The sequence below is a fragment of the Toxotes jaculatrix genome, chromosome 8 (assembly GCF_017976425.1).
Source record: "Toxotes jaculatrix isolate fToxJac2 chromosome 8, fToxJac2.pri, whole genome shotgun sequence".
Taxonomy (NCBI): Eukaryota; Metazoa; Chordata; class Actinopteri; family Toxotidae; genus Toxotes; species Toxotes jaculatrix.
Genome location: NC_054401.1, coordinates 14,898,492 through 14,920,596, shown reverse-complemented (window position 1 = coordinate 14,920,596; position 22,105 = coordinate 14,898,492). Strand labels below are relative to the sequence as shown.

The 22,105-nt window shown below is 41.0% G+C and overlaps 1 protein-coding gene across 2 annotated transcripts in view; it reads right to left on the bottom strand.

The window, feature by feature from the left end:
* The window catches only part of ptprub (protein tyrosine phosphatase receptor type Ub), a 156,418-nt gene that overhangs the window by 70,345 nt on the left and 63,968 nt on the right, over positions 1 to 22,105 (bottom strand). For both annotated transcript variants that reach the window (XM_041043968.1, XM_041043969.1), the window contains exon 3: positions 3,248 to 3,519. In XM_041043968.1, coding sequence (XP_040899902.1) covers positions 3,248 to 3,519 — 272 coding nt within the window. The remainder of the gene's footprint in view (positions 1 to 3,247; positions 3,520 to 22,105) is intronic.

Genomic DNA, 22,105 nt, shown 5'->3' with positions numbered 1-22,105 from the left:
AGAAAGTGTGGTAAAGAGGGGAGGGCGACATGTCTCCCGCTCTAGTTGGCAGTCTTGGAGGCCTGGATAACATCTTTAATATTTGATAACAAGGTTCTCCAGGTACTGCAAACACTTCTACCAATAACAGGCAGAGAGAAATATGGCAATGTGCTCCAGACACACACATGACATTGAGACATCTCAAGGTGATCTTACTCTCTGAAGATGTCTTCCACCCTAAAATCCACTGAGATCCAAATCCCAATTTCACAACTGGGATGGGAGGAAGTGATGTGTAATGCTTGTCACCCACTGAAATTAATATAAAGGGTAACCTGATGAGAGAACTTAACTGAACTTACTGACTTGTTGAGAGTCCTGCATGAGTGCTAAAATCTTGAAAAAGTACTCAAGCAAGAAAATAATTTCTCACATCACCAGACAGGTGAGCAAACAAGATTGGGGTGATTTTGGTTTTCAGCATAATAATCCTCTTAGTTTTGGTGATTATGAGAGAATTGCTCTGACTGTTTTTAATTACATTCCACAATGACATTTTCAAGACATAAACAGCAACTGTGAGTGCTGTAAACAAGGTATTTCATTACGCCCCCAAAATTGTGAAACGAGGAAGCTCGAGCGTAATCTCACATCTGTATCTGTGCAGTGCAAAAGGCTACGCTGACATTTTGTATCCTTGTGCTTTAGGCAGAGAACTGGGAGCTCTAATATGACCTGAAACCTAATAAGGTGGAAAAAAAAAACCCTGCAGATTTGAAAACCGTCTCCAAAATGATGTGTGTTCTCCTGGGATTTATTTTACTCAGAGACAATGATAAGAAGTGCCTATTCTCCACCTCTGCTTCAAAGGAGTGCTTTGCTAGTTTAATGACAGGGTAAATCTGCCTGCCTATCACTTAAAATCCAAAGTGATTGTATTAGACTTGCTATGGAGCTGATATAACCAAAACCCTTTAGAATTTAAAGTCACACAAGCTGCAGCTAACGTTCTCAAGAGCTAAAAGTCTCGGGTGAATACCAAGAGAACCGCTGAAGCAAACCAGGCTCTGACAGATTCTCATTGTTCTCCTTTTTTGTGTTCATCTATCTGTTTTCATTGCACTATTGCTGGTTAACAACAGAAAATAGCAAACAATAAGATCCTATTAGAGAAAACGTTCAGCCGTACGCCTCCCCAGTCACCCTCTTCTGTTTTGACTGTTTTGACTGTTGAGGGATTAGCAATGTAAGCTGTGGTATAGGTGACTTAATGTGGGCAGTTTCTTCAGCTTTCTTTGCACCGAGAAGCAGCACAAGGTCAGCTGAGTTAAAGTGAAATGTGAAATGAGAGAAGAAGCTGAGGGAACACGTTCTTTAATTCCCTACACACTGCAATTAGATATGAATTCTTTAATGGTGCCAATACCTGGTGACCAAATCCCCAATATTAGCAAATTTAATCCAATAAAATTGAACAATGTGTTTTGCCCCCACATGGGATAAAAGAAAGGCCATTAGCAGTTTAAGCTGTTCTATTAAAAGGCTGTACTGTCAATACTAATTTAAGTCTTAGGCCCATCTCCTTCTCCTGTACTGTTTGTCCTGTCTTCAGAGTCATTCACTCCTCCTCATAAGCCCATTATAAACCTTCCTCTCCTAACTGGAGCTGCTCATTGGCAGCCACAGCACATTTCTGACTCACCTATGAGCCATCAGTGTTTACTGGGATGCCTACAGGACTGTGAGACAGGAAAGCACACAACTCCACTGGGAAAGGGGAAAGAAGGACATGGAGAACAGAACGGCTAAGTACACAGGCAAAATTCAACAGCACTTGAGCAAAGACAGAAAAAGACAAAGCAGGACAATATGTTATTGTTGCATTCCTGACTTATCTGTCCCGATGTGGTGATAGGGCAGAGTAGTGGTTCGGAAGTCTGTTTTTACAACAGCTCAGCTCTCACTGTGTGCATCAGCAGTGAAGCACTCTTTTGCAAGACACTTGACCATTTTCAGTTCACTCATTGTTAAATATTCAGCTTAAGAGCAACAGCTATTTAATACACTAAATAAGGGTATTGTAAAAGTGATAACTCCTACTGAAAATGCCATGAAAAGAAAAGAATCTGGAGGACCTCATTATTTGTTGTAAAACTGAGCTAATGAAGAGTTTCACTGACAGGAGTCCTTGCTTGCCTGTTTATGGAGGCCAAAGCTCAAGAGAAGGTATGACTGACAGTGGCACTGATTAGCAGAGCTTACAGTGCTATTGTATATCTATTTGTGGCTACTGAAAAGACACCCAGCTGCCAGCTCCACTAGCATTTATAACTTGACAGGTTTTCCCCATAGATGGCTTTGTTCAAAGGTATGTTCCTTTGGTTTACTGTGTTCTCAAGTTTATGTCAACAACTAGAATACTAAACTGTAACAAAACAAAAGGAGGATTTGGTTGGCATCTAAAATATCCAACTCTTTGTGTACATTCTTGTACATGGGTCACAACAACAAATCCTGTGTATCCTGTTAACCTAAGATAGTTCACCTTATTTTCAGATCATGAAATGTTTGTATGACAGCGTCACCCTATAGCTAGCTCCCTGTTTGACTATTATTTACATAGTGAAGGTCAGATCTCACAGGGCCAGATAGAATTTAATTATGGGGGGGGGGTATTCACACTACTCAACTTAATTGCTTTTTGACAGCTCCGCAGAGTTTGCAGAAAAAAGAAATTGGATTAATAGATGGATATCCCTTGTGCTCACCTGACTGCTCTACAGACCACAGCACATGAGGCACCCACAGCAGATGCCCGTCAATGTCCGTCTTGCAGATTGTCGGAGTCAGCTGAATCTGGAGTACACAGGCCTCAGTAGGTGAAATCTCTACCAGGGATGCCTATTTGAGATCTAGTTAGGGCCCTCAAGCGCTAACATTGGCTACATTCACTAGGGAATCAATGCTAATTAAATTGCAAATGCAAGTAATTAACATCAGATTCACCTCCAGGCTAAAATGAGTGGTGATCAACACAGCCTTACTGTGTAACATTTTTCAGCTGTACTAGATGTCGATGTCAACAGGGTCAGCAGATCTTCATCACACAAATGAAACCTCTGTTGACTGTTCAACTCCTCAGCATCTGGTTTCATTAACACGTCATGAAATTGAAGTCACAACACTACAAGTTAACAAGACAAATCAGATGCATCGTCACAGGTAACAACAAGGAATCTCGAGCTGAGAGTGACGAAGTTCGTACCTGGTATTCATTAGGCCAGAAGGTGCTGACAGCCAGCTCAACCTGATGCCACTGCTTTCCGTGAGACCCTGATGTGTTCCACACTGGACTGCCGAGTGGGCCGCCGTTGACTCGCACATATGCCCTTAAGGCCCCAGGACTGTGGCCATCGCGACTGTACAGGAAGTAGCTGAACTGGACACAATGCGTGTCGTTTTCACTCAGCGACTGCAGCAGCAACTGAGCACGATGACCCACGGCATGCTGAGAGGAGTTCACCAACATATACGATCCTGAAAGGAATAGAATAAATACATTGGTTATTCATAGAATTCTGTGTATTTCATAGTATTCAATGATTCGTTTTGAAACCAGTCTATGTCTAATTTATCTGCTATTTTGAGCCTAAAAACTTTATAATTGTTTATTTTAAATCATCATCTCAGAAACAGATGTCATCCACAAGTTGTGACAGTGAAGCGAACATTTTAAAAAGTTAACAAGAAGCTAAAATGCCTGCAGTGCTGAATCATTTTAAATTGGAAACCGAAAGCAGCCAAAAAACACGTCTTTCCCGAGGCAGCAATAACAGCTAACCTTCTGGCCAGTGATCTTTTTTTTTTTTTTTTATTCATGTGTTTTAGATATTTATGGTATTTACAACGTGTTTACTGTGCTGTTTTCTTTAAAAATGAGAGCCATTAAAGGACAAATGTAACATAGTGTGCAAACTGTGTATTATGTAGTAGATTTACTTTTCAGAGGACTGTATCAGGAGATACACAATACAAACTGATAATTAAGTTTAGGGAAATTCCAAAATCTTTCCTTAAGTTAAACTTGAATGACAGAAAATGTAAATGAATTGCTTTCAGATAAAATGGACTATGATTAATGCAGTGGGGGAAAAAAAACAGAAAAATGTGCCAAGGGTAACCATATACCTCGCTTTGTCACATTTTTAGTAGTAAGAATGACAAGAACTTACTTAGATCAGTCTTTCTATTGCGAATACATGCACAGTTTTCACTAGATTTATAGGCAGCTGGTGTAGGTTTGTGCATGAGCCACTGAGGGATTTGTATTAAACACTCATGTGAACTAAGACACACATGTCACAAAGGAACAAATCTGCGTTTAACCACTTTCAGCAAGGTGGATCCACAAGAAGAAAAAGGAAAGTATTCTCCAGCAACTCACTGCTGTGTGTGTAGGCGTTCGATAACAGGAAAAGAAATGCGCCCTGTTAAATCAAAAAGGACACAGTCAGTGCTGGCTACGGCATTACTGCTTGTGAATACTGGAGAGAGACGCAGAGAACCAGTGAGAGTTTGAAGAAAAAGTCGACAGACGGAGCCAAAGAAAGAACCGATGGCATTTTTCCCTCTGCAAGGTGATGCCGAGGTAGGAAATGAGATTCACAAAATCCCCCAAAGCCTCATCTAATCAGGATAGCATAACCCCATTGCCCTTTGCCTAGCATCTGTCCTGCCTTGAGTCTGTGCCCACTAACATGATTAGCACAACAATGTTGGGAGACCTTCCTGTGTACTCACATAATCAAGCCTGTTGTCTTTGTACTCCAAGGTCTTTCTGTTCCCAGTCAGAAATAAGCCCGGGAGACCAGACAGTCACAGCCTTGGCGCCAGGTGTCCTGAAGACATTTATTCTCCACTCAGATGTAATAGCATGTGAATTCTGAATTGCAGGACAGAAAAGAAATTCTCTACATCCCACACAGTCTGCTCCTCTAAATTGGGAAACATCCTCTACAAAAGAGCACACACTGTCCTCCTTAACATCTTCCCATCTTCTAAACAACTCACCATTCAAACATAAGTATTATGGCTTATGAGTACAGAATTCTTATTTGTCCTTCAGGCACAGAAAAATAGCTTTTGTCCTTTTTTTTTCAGTAGTCACAGCTTGAGCCAAACACCTGATGAAGGCATTTGGTTCCTTACAAGCGCAACTCTTCTACTGAGAAAACACTAATTGCCTCCTTAAGTGCAAATAAGACAAAACACCCCAAATCACAGGCTGATGTTTTACATAATGAGATTGAGATTCACAACCTTTAACCCCAAGCCATAAAGAAAGTTAAACTGAAGACCACAGAGAAATCGGGATGGTCATTATCCAGAGGTTAGAGTGCGGCCTTTGCTACAAAGCCCCATTGCCCTGCAGCCTACTGTCAACGGCCCCTGATTTGTGTCTTGTCCTGAGCTGGGGATCGCAGCATTCTCATTTCGCTTTGCTTAATTAGATCTTTCAGGATCCGTCTCCTCTCCTGCACCCTGCAGGCTCGCTGGGGACTCATAAAATAATAGCAAAGGGCTGAAGCGCTGCAGCCGCACTGTCCTCACTGCTGGTTATACCCTTGTTTTATATATAGACATTATTAACACCTTTCTGTTGACTCTGCAAGTTAATATAATGCCACGTGAGGACACATGAAGCAGTCGCTCAGCTGCCCTTTAGCCCTCCTTTGAGCTTCAGATCGAAGATAGATGAAGTCATATATTTAATAATATACTGTATATGAGTGCCTATGATGTATGAAAATGTCTTATGAATTAAACATTGTGCTAAATTGAATTCAGGTCCTGGACACAAAGAGTAGTCAAGGAAAATCAAAGCCCAAAATCTGTTTATTCTATTATAAAATAATTGTGAATCAAATGGGGAAGAAATTTTCCATGTAATTCATCTACTTTATTCCTACAAAACATTTTTGTTTGTTTGTTTGTTTTTAGAAGATTGCAGCAAAATTTTGTGATCTGATGTTTTGTATAGGGCTGTAAGCATCAGTTATCATTATTTGTTAATCTTTTTATTATTCTACTAATACATTACACTTTATAAACATTTTTGTTTACAAAATGCAAAAATAGTGAAAATGCTCATCACAAACTCCTGAAGCCCAAAGTGATCCCTTTAATTTTTTTTAACCTCAAAATCCCAAAGATGATTTTTTTCCTGTCATTTCAGCAAATGCATTTCTTTTTAATAAATGACTTGAATGGTTAAACAGTTATAGCAATAAATGTTCTGTCAACCGACTAATCAATTAATACTAGCTCTGTCTATGAATTTCACCTATTCAGGGATTGATTGTTATTGTTGTTGTTATTATTTCATCTGTGAACCTTTACCATCCCAACAAAATATGTATAAAAAACAAAGTAAGAAATATATTAAAAAAACAAAATATTAGATAAGATACAAATATTTACATTTAATCAGGTGAGGACAGGAGAAAGGAAACCTCTATGTTCTTATTTCAGTATGTTCCTCCTCTGACAGCATGGCATTGTGGTGCATTTTAGGGGATGATGGTGCAAGGAAAAGTCTTTCAGCACTGGCACTCTGCCCAACCTTCTCTACCATGACTACCGACTATAGAAGCACAGCATGATTGCAGGGCCCCGTGGAAGTACAAAAATGACAAAGGGGGAATAAAACCCACTCAATTTCCTCTCAGTAAATCACATGTCAAGACACACATGGATTTCTGATAAAAGAATAAAAGAAAGAAGACCTTGCTAGGGTCAAAGGATCACCTGTGAAGTGGTCCAACACAGGAAGTGTGTACTTCAGTGATAGACTAGTTAATATTAACCTTAAGGCCAGTCAATTTAGCTTTACCTCGAGATGGGGACACATTGAATAACATTTTCAGTAGAAGCTGGGGAGATGAAGAAGCTGTTACCTTCCACCAAGTCATTTTCGAGAAGTAAATAGGAGGTCAGAGTGAGAGTCCCAGCCCAGTCCACACAAAGCAATGACGCTGCCACTGCCGCTCATAGAAATCCTTGGATATAACTAGAAAGTACTCCTTAACTTGAAGTTGTCAACCTTTATAATCATCTCCTCCCTGAATGCACACTTTGACTGTAACCTTCAGTATCTCATCAGCACTTAAGCCGTCATAAGTTTGTTGGGCAGGAGAGTTCTGTCAGTCTTTTTGTTCTTCTACCTGAGGTCATTTCGGCTGTGAGTTCAATGACACTCGAGCCTGCAATATGTTCAGCTACTCTCCTGTACAAAAGGTCTATCAGATTTTTTTTTTGAAAAATGCATTTATTAGCAACATACTGTATAGCTCTGCAATGACAAATGACTTTTTGCAGAACTATACAGTTCTGCAAAAAGCACTTTTTGATGTGTTGACATGATGTTTGAATGTAGACTGATGTAAATTCTTTAAGTGTGATGATGAATATTCCTGCTTCTTAATCAGTGTTAATATTTCCATTCAGCTGCTAGCATTATATGAAGATTAGGTGCTATTAGGTGATTATTAAGCAATTACATCTAAACTTGAACACAAAGTGTGAAAAGGCTCATTTGCTGTTACTGAAGGCAGAACATTTAATGCAAATACAGGATATTGCTAATTAGATTGTCTTGATATTATTATTATAACAATACAGTACAGTTAGTTCTTTTTAAAATGAACTGAGCTAAAGTATATGTGAAATGAATGAAATACTTTAATACTTATATCTTCCAAAGCAAAAAAGTATTTTTATCAAACATTTGGGGGACAAACAGTGCCAACCCTGAACTCCTGCATGTTTAAAAGCTCCTTTCATAGAACCCAAACTGTTCCCATCAAGGTCACCAAAACATGTTTTGGTGAGGACTTTTAATTTTGAATTTTAATTTAGTTTGATTTAATCCCAACCTTTGATGTGGTTGACCACTCTATTTCTAAATCTAGAAAAGAAGCTCAGCATTAAGGACACTGAGCTGGGTTTGTTACTGTGCCCGCAGAAGCTTTTTGTTGTTGTTGTTCTTGAAGAGGTTTCTTCCAAAGTGGTGTTCCCCAAGGATCATTATTAGAGTTACTGTTATTTTCTATACTGGAGAGTACTCATCTATATGCTTCGACTGAGCCACATTAGCATTTCAGAGACAAGAACCTAAAGTAAACTGCCTGCCTTTAACTTATCCTGTCTTTGTTGTCTTATGATACTTTCATCGTTTCACTCTGCTTCCTCTTTTTTTCCTCATATTTACATTTTTAATAAAAGGTAAATGCTGGAAAATAAATTGAACTAATCAGATCAGACTGTAGTGTTTAGTGGCACCTTGCATGCCCCACGCACATACAAGACAGCATCTTTCATGAATTATACTCCAAAGCACCGTGAAATCTGATAAAGTTCCATCCATCCATTGATGCCCCTCCCAAGGGCAAAAGAACATCCATAACAAGATTAGGAGTGATCCAGCACATCATAATTCATACAGTGCAGTGCTGGACAACAGCCTGGTCACAGGCTGTAGGTGACACTGTCTGTGGCAAACCACAACAGACAAAAACAGGAAAGGAGGACGACAAGCAGAGGCTGGAGTTTGGGTTGTGCCACGTCGATACATTAGGCGAGGTCACAAACACGGAGACAGGAAAACAAAAAATAGGAGATGGTAAAAATAAAACGGGGGAAACAACATGAAAGTAGAAGGAGAGTGTTTATTCTCCTCTTGAGTAAAATGCACTGAGCCTTTCTCTGTGTGACCCATTCAGCAAAGCTTTGTTCCTCTGACATTCAAGGCCAGAGTCCAAATAATCTCAAATACACCAGAAACTAGAGGGACCAGAGGTCTGAATATAATGGGATCAATGGCTGTGCAAGGCTTTAGAAACCGTCCTTGATGCTGCTCGCTGTGCCATTACAGTTAGTCTGAACCCCGTCCAGCTCTCAGCACATCTGCCTTGATGCTTGTCTCTTCATCAGGTGCCTTCATTCTGCCCCGTACTCTCTTGTCTGAGAAGGTCATGTGGGATTTCAGACTCAATCTCTGAGGGTCTGATGTCCCCCAACTGTTTATTTGCTGCCGTCCTCAATAACCTTCAGCACAAATAAATAAGTAAATAAATAAATAAAGTGCTAAAATGGGGAGAGAGAGAGGAGCTTTGGCCCCCTGGCCTTAAAGGCACATTAGCGATGTCATTTCGCTGATGTCTGGTCTCTCTCTCTGAGAATAACCACCTCACAAATGTGAAATTGCCTCAAATTATTCGCAGCGCAATAAGAGCTTTCAGTAGTAGACGCTGAAATCACAGACATAAACGCCTTGTCACTAACACTATAAGTTAATGTGTTTATTACCCCTAAGTACCATAAGTAAATGACAAGTAAAGTTCTTCTGTGATTCTTTGGTGGTTTTTGTCTCTTTGACCTTGGATCCTGGAGTTATATAAAAACCATATATAGAGACTTAGCTATAAGGAAACCTGTTGAGAAGATGGACAAGTCTTCTTCCTAATAGAAAATCTCATACAGGGACAAAGCAATTATAAGACATCATAGAGTTTTAATTGACTTACAGCAATGACATGCAGTGACAGCGTTCCTACTAGGAGGCTGAGGCTGATCTTATATTCAAAAAGAAAAGCAGCACAACAACTATTAAACATAAAGCAGTAATTTTACCAATGTATTAAAGCCAGATTCACATGAATGAGAAATCAAACCGAATACCCTATTCATTTTAAAATTTTCATCATATACTTGTACAGTCGTACATGTACCTGTAGGTAACTTCTACTCAATGGTGTCAAAGTAATTCTACATAAACATTAAAGCTGCTATAATCAACATTTTGATCAAATGTCCACCTTACAGATATTTGCTCAAATCTCAGCAACGGAGTGAATAGGAGTAGTTCCCAAAATTATAATACACATAGAACTAAAATCATACTGCTCAGTATTAGTCAGTGTTACGTTTACAGCTTATTTCTGCTGCTCTCAACATGCCAAAAAAAATTATCAGTTAAAAGCAAGCTATAAATCCATTTAATTTTGCAGAAGATAAATCCAGGATGTTACAAAAGCAGCAAAATAATCTGCATTCATATCTTGGGTGTCTTTCTTGCGACCCCAAAAAATCCTCACATATAGTGCATCGAATTTAAAAGGCATATTTAATTTTTCTAGAATTAAAATAATGACATTTATGCCTGCGGATCACATGCCTCCTCACACACACACACACACACACACACACACACACACACACACACACACACACACACACACACACACACACACCATTGATGTTAGACAAGTGAAAACATCAGCGTTGGCTGCATAGGAGCCTTCTCCATTGCAGCTGGATCAATAGAGCAGCCTACCAGCTTTGCATGAGGGCATGCAGGACTGACAGGTTTTCTATTCGCAAGGCTGACACACCACCTGAAGTGCGGAACCTAATCTCATTTTCACCCCCCACTCGGTCTATCGTTCGCAGCTCCACCTCTGTCATACTCGTTCTCTCCCATTCTTATCATTTTTCATTATCACCGCCATCATCCATCAAGCAGCGTCGCTCTCCCTCTCTCCCTCGCAACTTTAAAATATTCAAAGCAGTGTACAGTAGGTATTGACATTTTCTGTTCTTTGAAACAATCCACCCCCCTCTGGCTGTGGTATTTTTCATTGACCAAAGATCAATTTCAAATGACATCTCCTCTGTCATTCACTTCGAAATGTTAATAATGGAACAGTATTCACTTCATCAACTTATTGCTTTTCATCTGCACGCAGTCTATCCAATCTGGAGGACTTTAAAGCACTCTCAGTCATCCATACCCCATGTCCTCATTTTGAGACTTCTCTGTTCTACAAAGTCCTGATTTAAAATGCAAAAACACACCAAAAGGTATTGAATTAGGCTGTGTGGCGCCACAGGGCACTCTTAACCTTTTTTCCACTGTTTTTCCTTTGTCTACACTCTTAACAACTCATCCTCAGTTTCTCCTCTTAACTTCATCTTATCCTCTCATCCTGAGCAAGAGCTGTGACTGGTTTCTCTGCAGGTCTTTATCGCCTCAAGTAGAGGGGCCAGTAGACCATTACCCACACCTCTGGGGACAGCCTGGTGCACGCAGGATAGAAATGGAGAGTGAGAGAGCAGAGGGCAAGCTCAGGACTGATGTTCGAGCACAAAATAAATGAAATACAAGTGGTGCTATTGTGGAAGTAGCTTGTGCCTCCCAGCATTTGAGAAAGATAGGGCCACGTCAGCAAGTGTTGTTGTCTTCTTTCCGAGGAGAGGGAGGAGAAGGAAAGGTACATTTTCTCAACAGTCTGCTTGCACTGACCTTTCAAATTGTCCTCCAGGCAGTTAGGGATCAACTGCCAGATTTGCCCAGGAGAGAGGCGGATGAGCGGACACATGAGAAAAAAGGAGGAAGGAAGGAAGATGAACACTCTTATATGCCTCGATCTTAACGCTTTAGAACTCCAATTTATTCTGTGACTCAACAGAAGAAGAAGAAAGGTGTATGCACAGACAGTAATTGCCAATCAGCACTTAACACATCTTCCAAAGACACACACATATTATTTCAGGCTGTCAAAATAACTCCCCCATTCACTCATTCACTATACACTGCATACAGTAAGTCTGTAGACACTATGCAGTTTATGTTTTAGTGCAGTAAATTTAGATTTAAATTTAAATTTAGACTTCACTTGACAGTGAATCATTATCATTTTTGCATCACTGACAGCTGTAATGTCACACACCTGTAATTTGCATTGCTTTATGTTAGCAGAAAGTAGTGTCAACGACTACACAGCTGTGTGGCTTCCTCAACTCACCCACTAATTGCTACACATGTAAAGAATGTCTATTTGACTTAGACACTGTGAAGCACTAACCCAAAACTAACTAAACTAACTAACCCAAAACTTAATTTCAGGGGTGCCTTGGTAGCTTAGTGACTCAGGTACTGACCATGAACCATATCCATATATTCCATAAAAATCTGTTTCACAACAACTGCACAACCTTTTCATGCCATTTCACTGCTAGAGAACAAAATAATTTTGTATTTCTCTGCTGCAACAAAAGAACAAAAAAAGTCAAAAAAAAATCACTAGTGTTCCTGAGGCACCTCTACAGTATTTCTGATATTTAAGCACCAAAAGTACTCAAATTTAGAGCAAGTCATGATTTTGATTCCCTAACTCCTAAGTGGAAACCTCCAAAGAGCACTTGAAGTTGGCGGACTTCACAAAATACCGCACCAAGTGAGCTCGCTGATTACTTCAACTTCAATGCTTGAAAGTGTGCAAATCAGTAAAATCACCCACTGTTGTCCTGCATACTCTCAGCTCTGCATGGCACATGGTTGAACATCCGTGCTGTCAATTAAACCGTATGCAAGCCCTAATGAGCACCACTCATTTTGGAAGTAATACTGGGATTACTTATTTCTAACATCTAAGCCAAACCAACACAGAAATCATTCAGGATTAACACAAATATTTTGTGTGCAGACATGGGCGAGTGCCACACCAGCTGTCCATCCAAAGCTCAGCCAGACACACAGAGGTGGTGTCTGCTGCAGTCCTGAAAAATCTAAAGAAAATCCTTCACACACTGGATCAGATCTTGACCATATGACTGAAATTAGTAAGTCATTAAAAGAGATTAGTTCAGCTTTAACTGCCAGAAATGCAAATGAATAGAATAATTGCAGACTTTTCTTTTAATGCATTCTGGACTATTAAAACTCACAAGATTCCCTCAAAACTGAGCAGTTAAGACACAGATGAAGTGGAACTGCAACTTTGCCGTTTGGTCCAAGGAGTGATATGTACAGGAGGTTCTTTACAGGAGCCTGCGACCTGCAGTGTCCTCTTACACACGGTGGCCTTTTGTGATACAGGTTGCTCCATATCAGCGTGTGTGCTCACATGGCAATGAGGACAAGATCACCCCCATGGCTCTAAGGGTTGGTCAGGGATGTAATCAGCCATGTGGTCAGGGTATAACCTCTATCACAAAAAGACAAACTAGATAACCAAGAGGCCCTGATTAATTTGGTCTCCATTCAGTTTGTAAGAAAAGAAAAAAAAAAAGTAGTAGTACCTCACCAATGAGCCATGCATCACCATTAGCAGTCTGGTCAAAGTGCAAGCCCACACTGCTGTTCTGCAGAATGAACATGTCAAAGGGCCCTGCAGGCCAGCGAGAAACTGCATTCAGCAAAAGGGAACAAAAAGGGAACTGAGATATGGAAAGACTATGAAGAAAGCATTTTGATGTGGATGTTTATTACTCCGACGGCACTTTGCAGGACAGCAATCACCTGCAAATGCCTCTCTTATTTGCAACTATAAGGGAATTCGATGCATCGCGGTTCACATTTCAGAGTGTGCAGCTAACGGACGTCTGTGTGATGTGCCAGACTGGTCTGCTGCCTCCCTCTGGAGCGTACCGGAGGCCAGGAAGCTGAGGAAAGGCACAGTCTGAACATGTGGAAAAAGAAGCTGGGACCTTGTTGTCATCCTGCTCAAACTGTGGCTCTGGGGTGTTGGAGAAATCCATAAACCTCACTCCCCCAGCACTCAGCAGCACTTTATCAGCCAGTCATCACCCTCAGAGAACACATCACACGGCTGTGAAAGACATGCTTTCTCCCTATAACACAATTAGCCTCGAGCTTTCATAACAGCAAATACAATACTGATAAGTGCTGAGCTTCACTGTGGGTTCAAAGGTCATTTTATATCACCATCCATCATGATCAATAGATAGGGTTTTCTCTCCATTAGGTAAGTGAAATATATGTATCGTATGTATTGGTTAGATTGCTCAGATATAATGATAGCCTGCTGAGGCTTAAAATTGTATGAAGGCACAGTTAGCAGTTAAAAAGAGCAACACTAGACTTTCCAAAAAAGAAAAAGCCATCACAGATACAAGAAATTAAACTTGTCACTTGTCACTATTGTCTGTCTTCACAGTTTACGCCAAGTACAGAGGCTTTATTCATGCGTTTTTAAAAAAAAAAAGAATGAATAAATAAAAAAGAAGAAGAAGAAAGGAAGAGGGATGCTGAAATGTTTGTGGAGGCACTCATAAATTAACATTTGCATAATATCTAATTATGTGCGTGTTAAGAGTAACCGCTGAACATATGTTCAAATGTAACTCAGGTGCAGCCCGCCAACATCACGGCTCGAGACAATGCACATATGGCTCTGCGTGGCTGTCCTACATTCAACGCCTACAGGGCATTCATACATTCCTCTGTAAAGCTCGCCCGTTTAGTTTCACTGCAGCATCCAGGCCTTGAGGGCTTCATCCCAGTTAGCTGTTCCCCTGAGCCACACTGCCTGGACAGAGAAGTGAAAACACATTGTCCTCTATCATGACAGTGCAACTATGCTAAACTGGATTTTCTGTATTCCCTTAATTGTTGTATGAGTATAGGTTTAATGCTCCATGTACAGATCCATCTGACCTTCTCTGCTGGGATATTTAAAACAGTATCTTGGCCTTAGCCTTGACCTACTCTTTCTCCTGCCTCGTAACACCCCAGGAGGAAGATAAAATAGAATGAATTAATGGGGCTCCATTAATTCATTACCTGTATGCCCCTTCTAACTGAAAAGCTAAATTTAACACTGCTGCAGTGGAAAGACAACCTGTCTGATGTATTTCCCCCCTTTTTCTGATATAGCTTGAGGTAATTTTTAGACTCCAAAGCTCTAAAAAAAAAATTAAAGAGGTAAAGAAAAGGGATAAGTGAGTAAATAAATATATGAATGAATGGATATTTCTTTTTTTTTTCAGGATGGCACTGCAAATCACACCTGTTAATGAGACCTGAAATAGGAATTTTTTCTCATTGGACACAGGGGAGAGGCAAAGAAGCTTTGTGTCTGCAGCATTCAGAGCAGGAGAAGACAATCCAGTGATCCAGGCTGGTTTTCTGATTAGATTTTCATTAGCTCCTTGTTATCAATGACTGATCCCATTAACATGTCAGCATGGCGACATGCCCCCATGGTAAACTGAGAGGCTTGGAGGCATGGAGGGCGCAACTGCATAATAACACACGCCGTGGTTTGGTCATCTGTCTTGACACGAAGCTAATGAGCTAGTCACGAGAGGAAATGAGTGGCAGTTGGCAAATGCTGACATGCATAATTATTTATAAAAAAAAACAAAAACATAACTGTCATACTACATGTACTTGAGAGATATTTGTAGTTTCTAAAGCTCCACTCAAAGTCAGCATTGCACTAATTTAATTGTATGGCTCTAGGCACACTATATCCCAGGATATTAAGAGTCAACAGTGATAAATCAGCATAATAAGCCATTCAAGCAAAACAACCCTATATATACGATCTGCTCGCGACGTGTAAACACACACACACAAACACTCAAATACACCTAATCTTGAAGTTCATGTCACTGTGGTGTCAACGGATCCAGCTTAAATGGCCTTCAGCATGCTTTTTAGTAATTACTCAGCTTGTTTAAAAGAGCCTTCACCAGTGCCATCAGCAAAGTTGTCCACCCACACCATCCCTCCCAAAACACTTAAGTCCCAATAAACTCTGCCAGCTTTTTCCCTGGTGGATGTTAACACAGTTACAGTGCTCAAGCAATGACAAAGCGTCTCTCCGGCTCTGCAGATTTGTATTGTAGCAGAACATCGCCGCATCCGCTAACATTGTGTAGCATTTATTTAGTTGTGCCGACTGAATGAGCGGAGCGAACAATGGCATTGCCGTGTGGCGGCAAGAAGCTGTAAAAAGAAAAGAGAGATTGTGTCCAGTGCATCACAGGAGAACTTAAGAGGCTGATGGATGGACAGGTGCCAAGCTCGGCCCAAGATGAGGCCACGGTCTAGTGTCGGATAGATAAATCTAAGGGAGACACTGATAGGCCACAGAGTCATCATAATGACAGGCAGGCTGGAGCCAAAGGCAGGAGGCTGCAGTTCCGCCCATCCCAGAGGTGTAATGTGCTTGTGATTAACTGTCAATCCCCCCCTGTTTGGTGCGCAGACGTTCTATCTCAGTGAGAACCACTCATCATTGTGACAGCTACTGTAGCCCTGACCTTGGCCTATACCAAGAATTCAGCAGACATTTTCTCATGAATTTGCAGAGATGTAAGACATCAGTGCTGAATAATTAGAAATTAGTTTTTGTTTCTTTTTATCTGAACAAAGTGCGTTTCAGTGTTGAATTACTTCTTTTTTTCAAACTGCTAAAGCTCAAGTTTCTTTTTAAGGTAGCTGGATGTAAACACACTCAGGAATGAGTTTTAGTACATCATGGCTGACTGCGACCGTGAGAACCGAGCCATTGTTAATGTTATTAGTAACACCTGTGCTTTTCCTACAATGGCAAGTCAAAGTGTCAGATAGGCTTATTGCTAAATGTTTTTTTTTTTTCAAGATAGTAGCTGCTTTTAGTTTACATCTCTTTCAAAAGACAGTATCAAGGCTACTCTTGATGATCCACAGACGTCGTCAACCATTTTCATTGGAACTACTCTCTGCTGACGCTAGTTCTTATAAAACACTGTTGACAAGAGTATTGTGGGGAAGTAACAAGAACACTGTATCTGAAAACACATCATTCTTATTTTTTTTTTTTTACATTTAGTTTTTCAACACTGGGCTCCACAGACAGAATTTTATTCACCTCTATTGCATGGATGCATGGAGGTGAAGGCAATTCAACGCAAACATGTATTCCGGCGTGGGATGAAACCCACGCAAACACTGACAACGCTCAGACCGGGACTCTTACTGTGAAATGGCAGCGCTAACCACAAAAGCCACTATGGTGCCAGTTAACATCAGGATAACGGGTTAGAAAATAAGCCGCCGCCTGAGAAAAGAGTGAGGAATTCGACATTCATACGGTAGTATTCCGGAGAAGTTTTATGCAAATTAATGAATGCAGTGCCATAAGCAGTGCTCAGTGACTGTGCTTGTCAGCTGATGAGAAATGCGTGTTTGAAAACAAACACCTGCTGTGTGTCTAGACGGTTGTGCAGCAACATAATGAAACATGGAAATTGTGATGGCTAATTACACAAGTATGTTAAAAACAAGGGATATTCTATTTTCCTTCTCAAAAAAAAAAAAAAAACATATATAGAAGCTAAACATGATTTTCCATGTTGTTATTCTTTGTATTGATGTCCATCTACACAAATGGCCATCATCTGTTGTTAGCTGTTACTATTCTCCGCTGCTGAAAAATCACATTTGAATACAACAGAAAAGCTGAGCCAGTACAGACGCACTCTTTTTTTTCTCACCCCCACCATGAAAGTGGTTCCTGTTTTCCAAAGCTTGGCAGAAATTGTGCTTTTCTTCCTGTGTTTTTGTTTAACCTCCCATCGATTACCACCTCTGTTGGCTGAGAGCAGAGTGAATTTTTTTTTTTCCTGGCCCTCTTTGTGGTGCCTGTCTATGGTGTGACATCCTTGTCCTGACAAAGAGACTAGGAGAGGGGAAGAAAAACCTTCGGAGAATTAAAAAAAAGAAGAAGAAGAAGAAGAAAAGAGAGAAAAAGACAGAAATGCAGCAAGGCAGCAAAGCCGAGCACTCAGTGTGCCTTTGTTTTCAACACACTGCCTTAGGTACGCAACTGTGCACTCTAAATACAATGAAGAGTGATTAAATTAGACGCAGGGAAAACAAATTTGGACTCGATATTCTTCATGACTCTCTTGCTTTACCCTCCCTTTCCTGCATGTAATCTGTTGCCCTTATGCTTTCCTTCCAATTTTTTTCTTTAATATCCCTCTCCCAAGATTAAATTCTTTTTTTGCAGTCTTATTCTCCATTTCTTTCTCTTCTGTCTTGGGGGAATTAATTAGAGCTGGTCACAGATGATGGGCTAGACAGGGTCCAGTATTGGGATTGTTTGTCCTCCCGCACCATACGAGCCTCTTGGACTGGGGCTAGGCTGGATATACATTCAGTGCATGGTGAGACAAACAGTTATTTACTTAATCTGCATTTTGATGATACAGTGTGTCCTTGTAAACAGCCCGTGGAGAAATAAGAAAACAATCACTGCTGAACATGAATATAATGCATTCCTCTTGTACTGTCAGTATTCAGAGGATCCATTTTCTGTTGTCAGCACGACATGACGGAATTTCATGCATGTAAAGTTTGCAACATGATACATTTAAAGACTGTTGGTGTAGCCATCTCCAGCATTTCTGGAAGGCACTGCAGTTTTTTGTTGTTTTATTTATTTATTTTTTTAAAGCTCCCTTTAAAATAATCAATAAATGACAGCACATAAGACCTTTTCTTTTCTCCCAGACTCTCCTAGTTTTTAAATCTCTACAGACAACTCAGTCTCTACTTCTCCTCATTGTCTGCTAGGGCTTTTATCTGCACCTCTTGCTTAAAAAGGATCAGAAACTGTCAACCGCCAAACTCTGAAGAGCAGCAGCATGGCCATTAGGCAACCATGAAGACTACTGTGCTTGCTTTCAGAGGGTTTGCGAGAGAGCAGCTCTGAAAAGCCCTGCCAAGCCTCAGCCTAAGGGAGCTCCTGCGAGCTCAGGGCACTATTTCTGCCTCTACATCCAGGCTGCACTCATCAGCCAGTCTGTCTGCAATCAACAATAGAGCCAGATGGACAGAGACCGAAGGATCCACCGGCTGGCTCTACAGTAAATGTAGCCAAGAAGTATAGTGCTCAGAAATAACTTTGTTAAGCCATGAAGACTGTAGCTTACCAGGTTTGGACAGGTGCACAGCAAAGGATCTACCTGGTGCTAAAAGAGTCTGTTTTTAACCTCTTTTTATCCAGAGGGGGTTCGCTGAGCATGAATGTGCTTTTTTCGGGACATGCACACACATATGTACTTCTTTGGTTTCACACCATGAGAACCCTTATTCAAACCTGGAGGCTACACAGTACAACGACAGTCCACCAAATCCCCACATGGTCCAGCTGGGGAGGGCTACGTTCTCTGTCCAGGGTTTCTCAGCATGTCTGGGGATGTCCTCATCACAAGGACGTTTCCAGGACTTCTCGAGGCCATCGATCAAACTATCTAAAGATAAGTGTTTCCTTATCCGATTTGATTGTGTAAGGACAGAGGGAGCTGAATGCTGCACAGATTGTGAAGTCCCCTGAGGCAAATTTGCGATATAACTGACTTGTCTTTAGTATCTGCTATACTATTTCATGCAGTACATTAATCCTGAGTATACATCACCCTCAAAAGAAGAGTTATTATTATAAAGATACAGTAGTTCACAACCATATTATGTGGCTATATATAAGTGATTCTGCAAATGTCACGCAGACGTCACTTAAATCATTTTCACATTTTTCATGCAAATAAGTCAAATGTTCAAACTTTCTAGTTGTGTAACCTGTGTGGGGGATGAATTTTAAATATAACGCCATCACAGCCGAGTTGAACTGTTTATTGAAAATATATAATTAATTCCTTCCAAGAGTCTAACATTAACCTAAAAGGATTACTTATATTTATACAGAGATGGTGGCAAAAAAAAGATTTCTGTATGGTTCGATCCGATTTCTTTCAGACTGCTGTGGTGACAGACGCAACACAAGTCAGTCTATGTGGCAATTAGTGTACCTGACAAAGTCAGAGAGCTAAGAATATGTCCACTCTTCATCATATAGACACAAGTTGTATAAAAGATTACAGCGGTTATTTTCAGCAGAATGAGGCAGAGATTTGGCACACATGCCTGTGATTTGCCCATCAACTCTTGTGGGTCATAATGACAAAAGATTTGTGTTTTCCTCAAGGGTCTTGTACCATATGGTCAGATATCACTTTACTTCCACTCAGTGCGTAATAAGCTATGACTCTACACAGGCCTGAAAAATATCCCTCAGTTAAACCGCCCCTTAATCACAATTTGACCACAGATTCTGAATAATTTTCAGCCCACATACTGCGCTTACAAGTGATCCTTCTGCTAAATTCTGCTCGGCTTTTGCTCGACTTTGTAATCAAAAAATAGCACCGGTCCCAAAGGAGATGGCTTACTAATAACCAAAACAAAGTTCCTCAACCATCTGCTTGCTGGTGTGCATTGCGTTTAAAGACCCAGAGGTCTTATGAGACCAAACGCCAAGCGTGCCCGCAACAAAGAGGGCAGACTGTACATTTCTGTGTACTGCTACAACCTGCCGAGCCTCTCAGGGTGAGAGGTCTCCTTGAGATGAAGCCGAGCAGAGCCGCTGGAAAGGAAGGGGGGGTAAAAGCAGCAGCAGCATTAGAAGCGAGCCTTTGAACTGAGGAGTGGGCTAAACCTTCACGCTTAAGACGTCAGAGGGTGGATTTACAGCTGCACTGTAAACAACCACGCCTGAGCTATGTGTCCATCCACGTACACACATATACATTAATAATATCTGCTGCGGGGTATTATTCTAACACGCAGTATAGACTCATTCTCACACACACACACACACACACACTCACAAACACAGGCAACCGACACAGTAATTATATTGTACCAACACGCACGCTTATATGTGGGTGCTGATTTAAGCCTCCCCTTATTCGCCTCGTCTTTGAAGTGTTCTTCTGCGCCTCTTGGTAGTGCAAGGAGGTTCGACCCTTTAAAGCCCATGGAAAAAGGATTAGTCTAGCCCCACTTCCTAATTAATTGTCGGGATGTTTGGCTAATAAATCTTGGTTATCTGGTCCTCTAATCGTAGCAGGAGATAGCACGACTCTGACCCAGCCGTTGGAATTTTTAGTAGTCTGTGCTTTTTGTAATCAAGCTCCAGGAAATGTGGAGGGAATATCTGCTTTATTTTGCTCCTCTCCTAATTCAATTAAAAAAAGATAGGCCAATGCTTTGTGGAAACTGTTGTGCATCATTAGATTAGTCTCTAATTGGCTAGTTGTATTCTGCAGCAAGTTTGGCAGCATGTGTTTTTTTTTTTAAGAACTTCCCCTGACACAGTGTAAGAGAGGAAAGGATCATGAGGAGACACAGTAACTTTCCAAAAAAGAAAAAAAGACTGTCTGACTGCAGAGCACCTGAAGTTCAGCGTGCTCTAGATGGAGTGTCTTGACATACTTGCAGACATTTGTGTTAAAAAAAAACAAAAAAACAAAAAGGCCCTCACACCCAGAGGCATACATGCCTACAGCAATGAGCACAGGCCGGGATAGCAGTAGCTGGTGTTCGGCTGCTCCCGCCCTGCCACAAACAGCCTGTCTCTGTAGGGAATCTGCCTAGATCTTAGTCTAGAACTCCGAGTCTGTTGCAGCATGTCTGTGTGAGCATAGGCATTTACTGTATAATGCACCAACCACAGCTCAGGAAAAGAAATGCCATGTCATCTCATTCTCGATATCGTGCTACAGCTAGGTGTGAAATAAAACTCAAAGAGTTAGGCAGGGACGGAATATTTGGAAGAAAAAAAAAAGAAGAAGCAGGGAGTGAGCAAATGAGTGAGAGATAAGCTGTAGAAGACTGGAGATACAGGTGCAAATGCACAGTTTGAGGACTGCCTGAGAAATGGAAATGCGAGTGAGTCTATGTGTGTGAGTGTGTGTGGGCGTAAAAAAATAGGTGCATGTGATCCTGGGCTGGGACAACTCCTCTGCTCTCAAAGAGGCCTCAGATAAATTAGGTTAAGCGATGTGCAAATCCCGCAGCTGTTTGTGGCAGCGTTTTGCAGCCGTGTGAGGGGCATCCAGCTGTGTATCACAGACTGTCCCTGCCACCTCAAAGCGAACACATCAGAAGATGAGAAGAGCGGCGTCGCCTCCCCACAGAAATCACGTTCATGAGAAAGACTTTGAAATGTTATGTTTCCCACAAGTTGGATTTTGAAATTCCCTGTTTTCTCTGCAATGAAAAACATTACAAGCAAAGCATATAAAAGAATATGAGTTTCCACTGAAGTTACGATTATGGCTTTTTCAATTGCTCCCTTTAGAGAGCATGGCCCTTAGCAAGGTGACAAGGAAGTAAGGAAGCAGTGGGAGCTGGAACTTCATAATTGTACTGTCACAATAAAACTGATGCAGAGCTTCGCTCAGTTTATGGCATTGCCTCAAAACT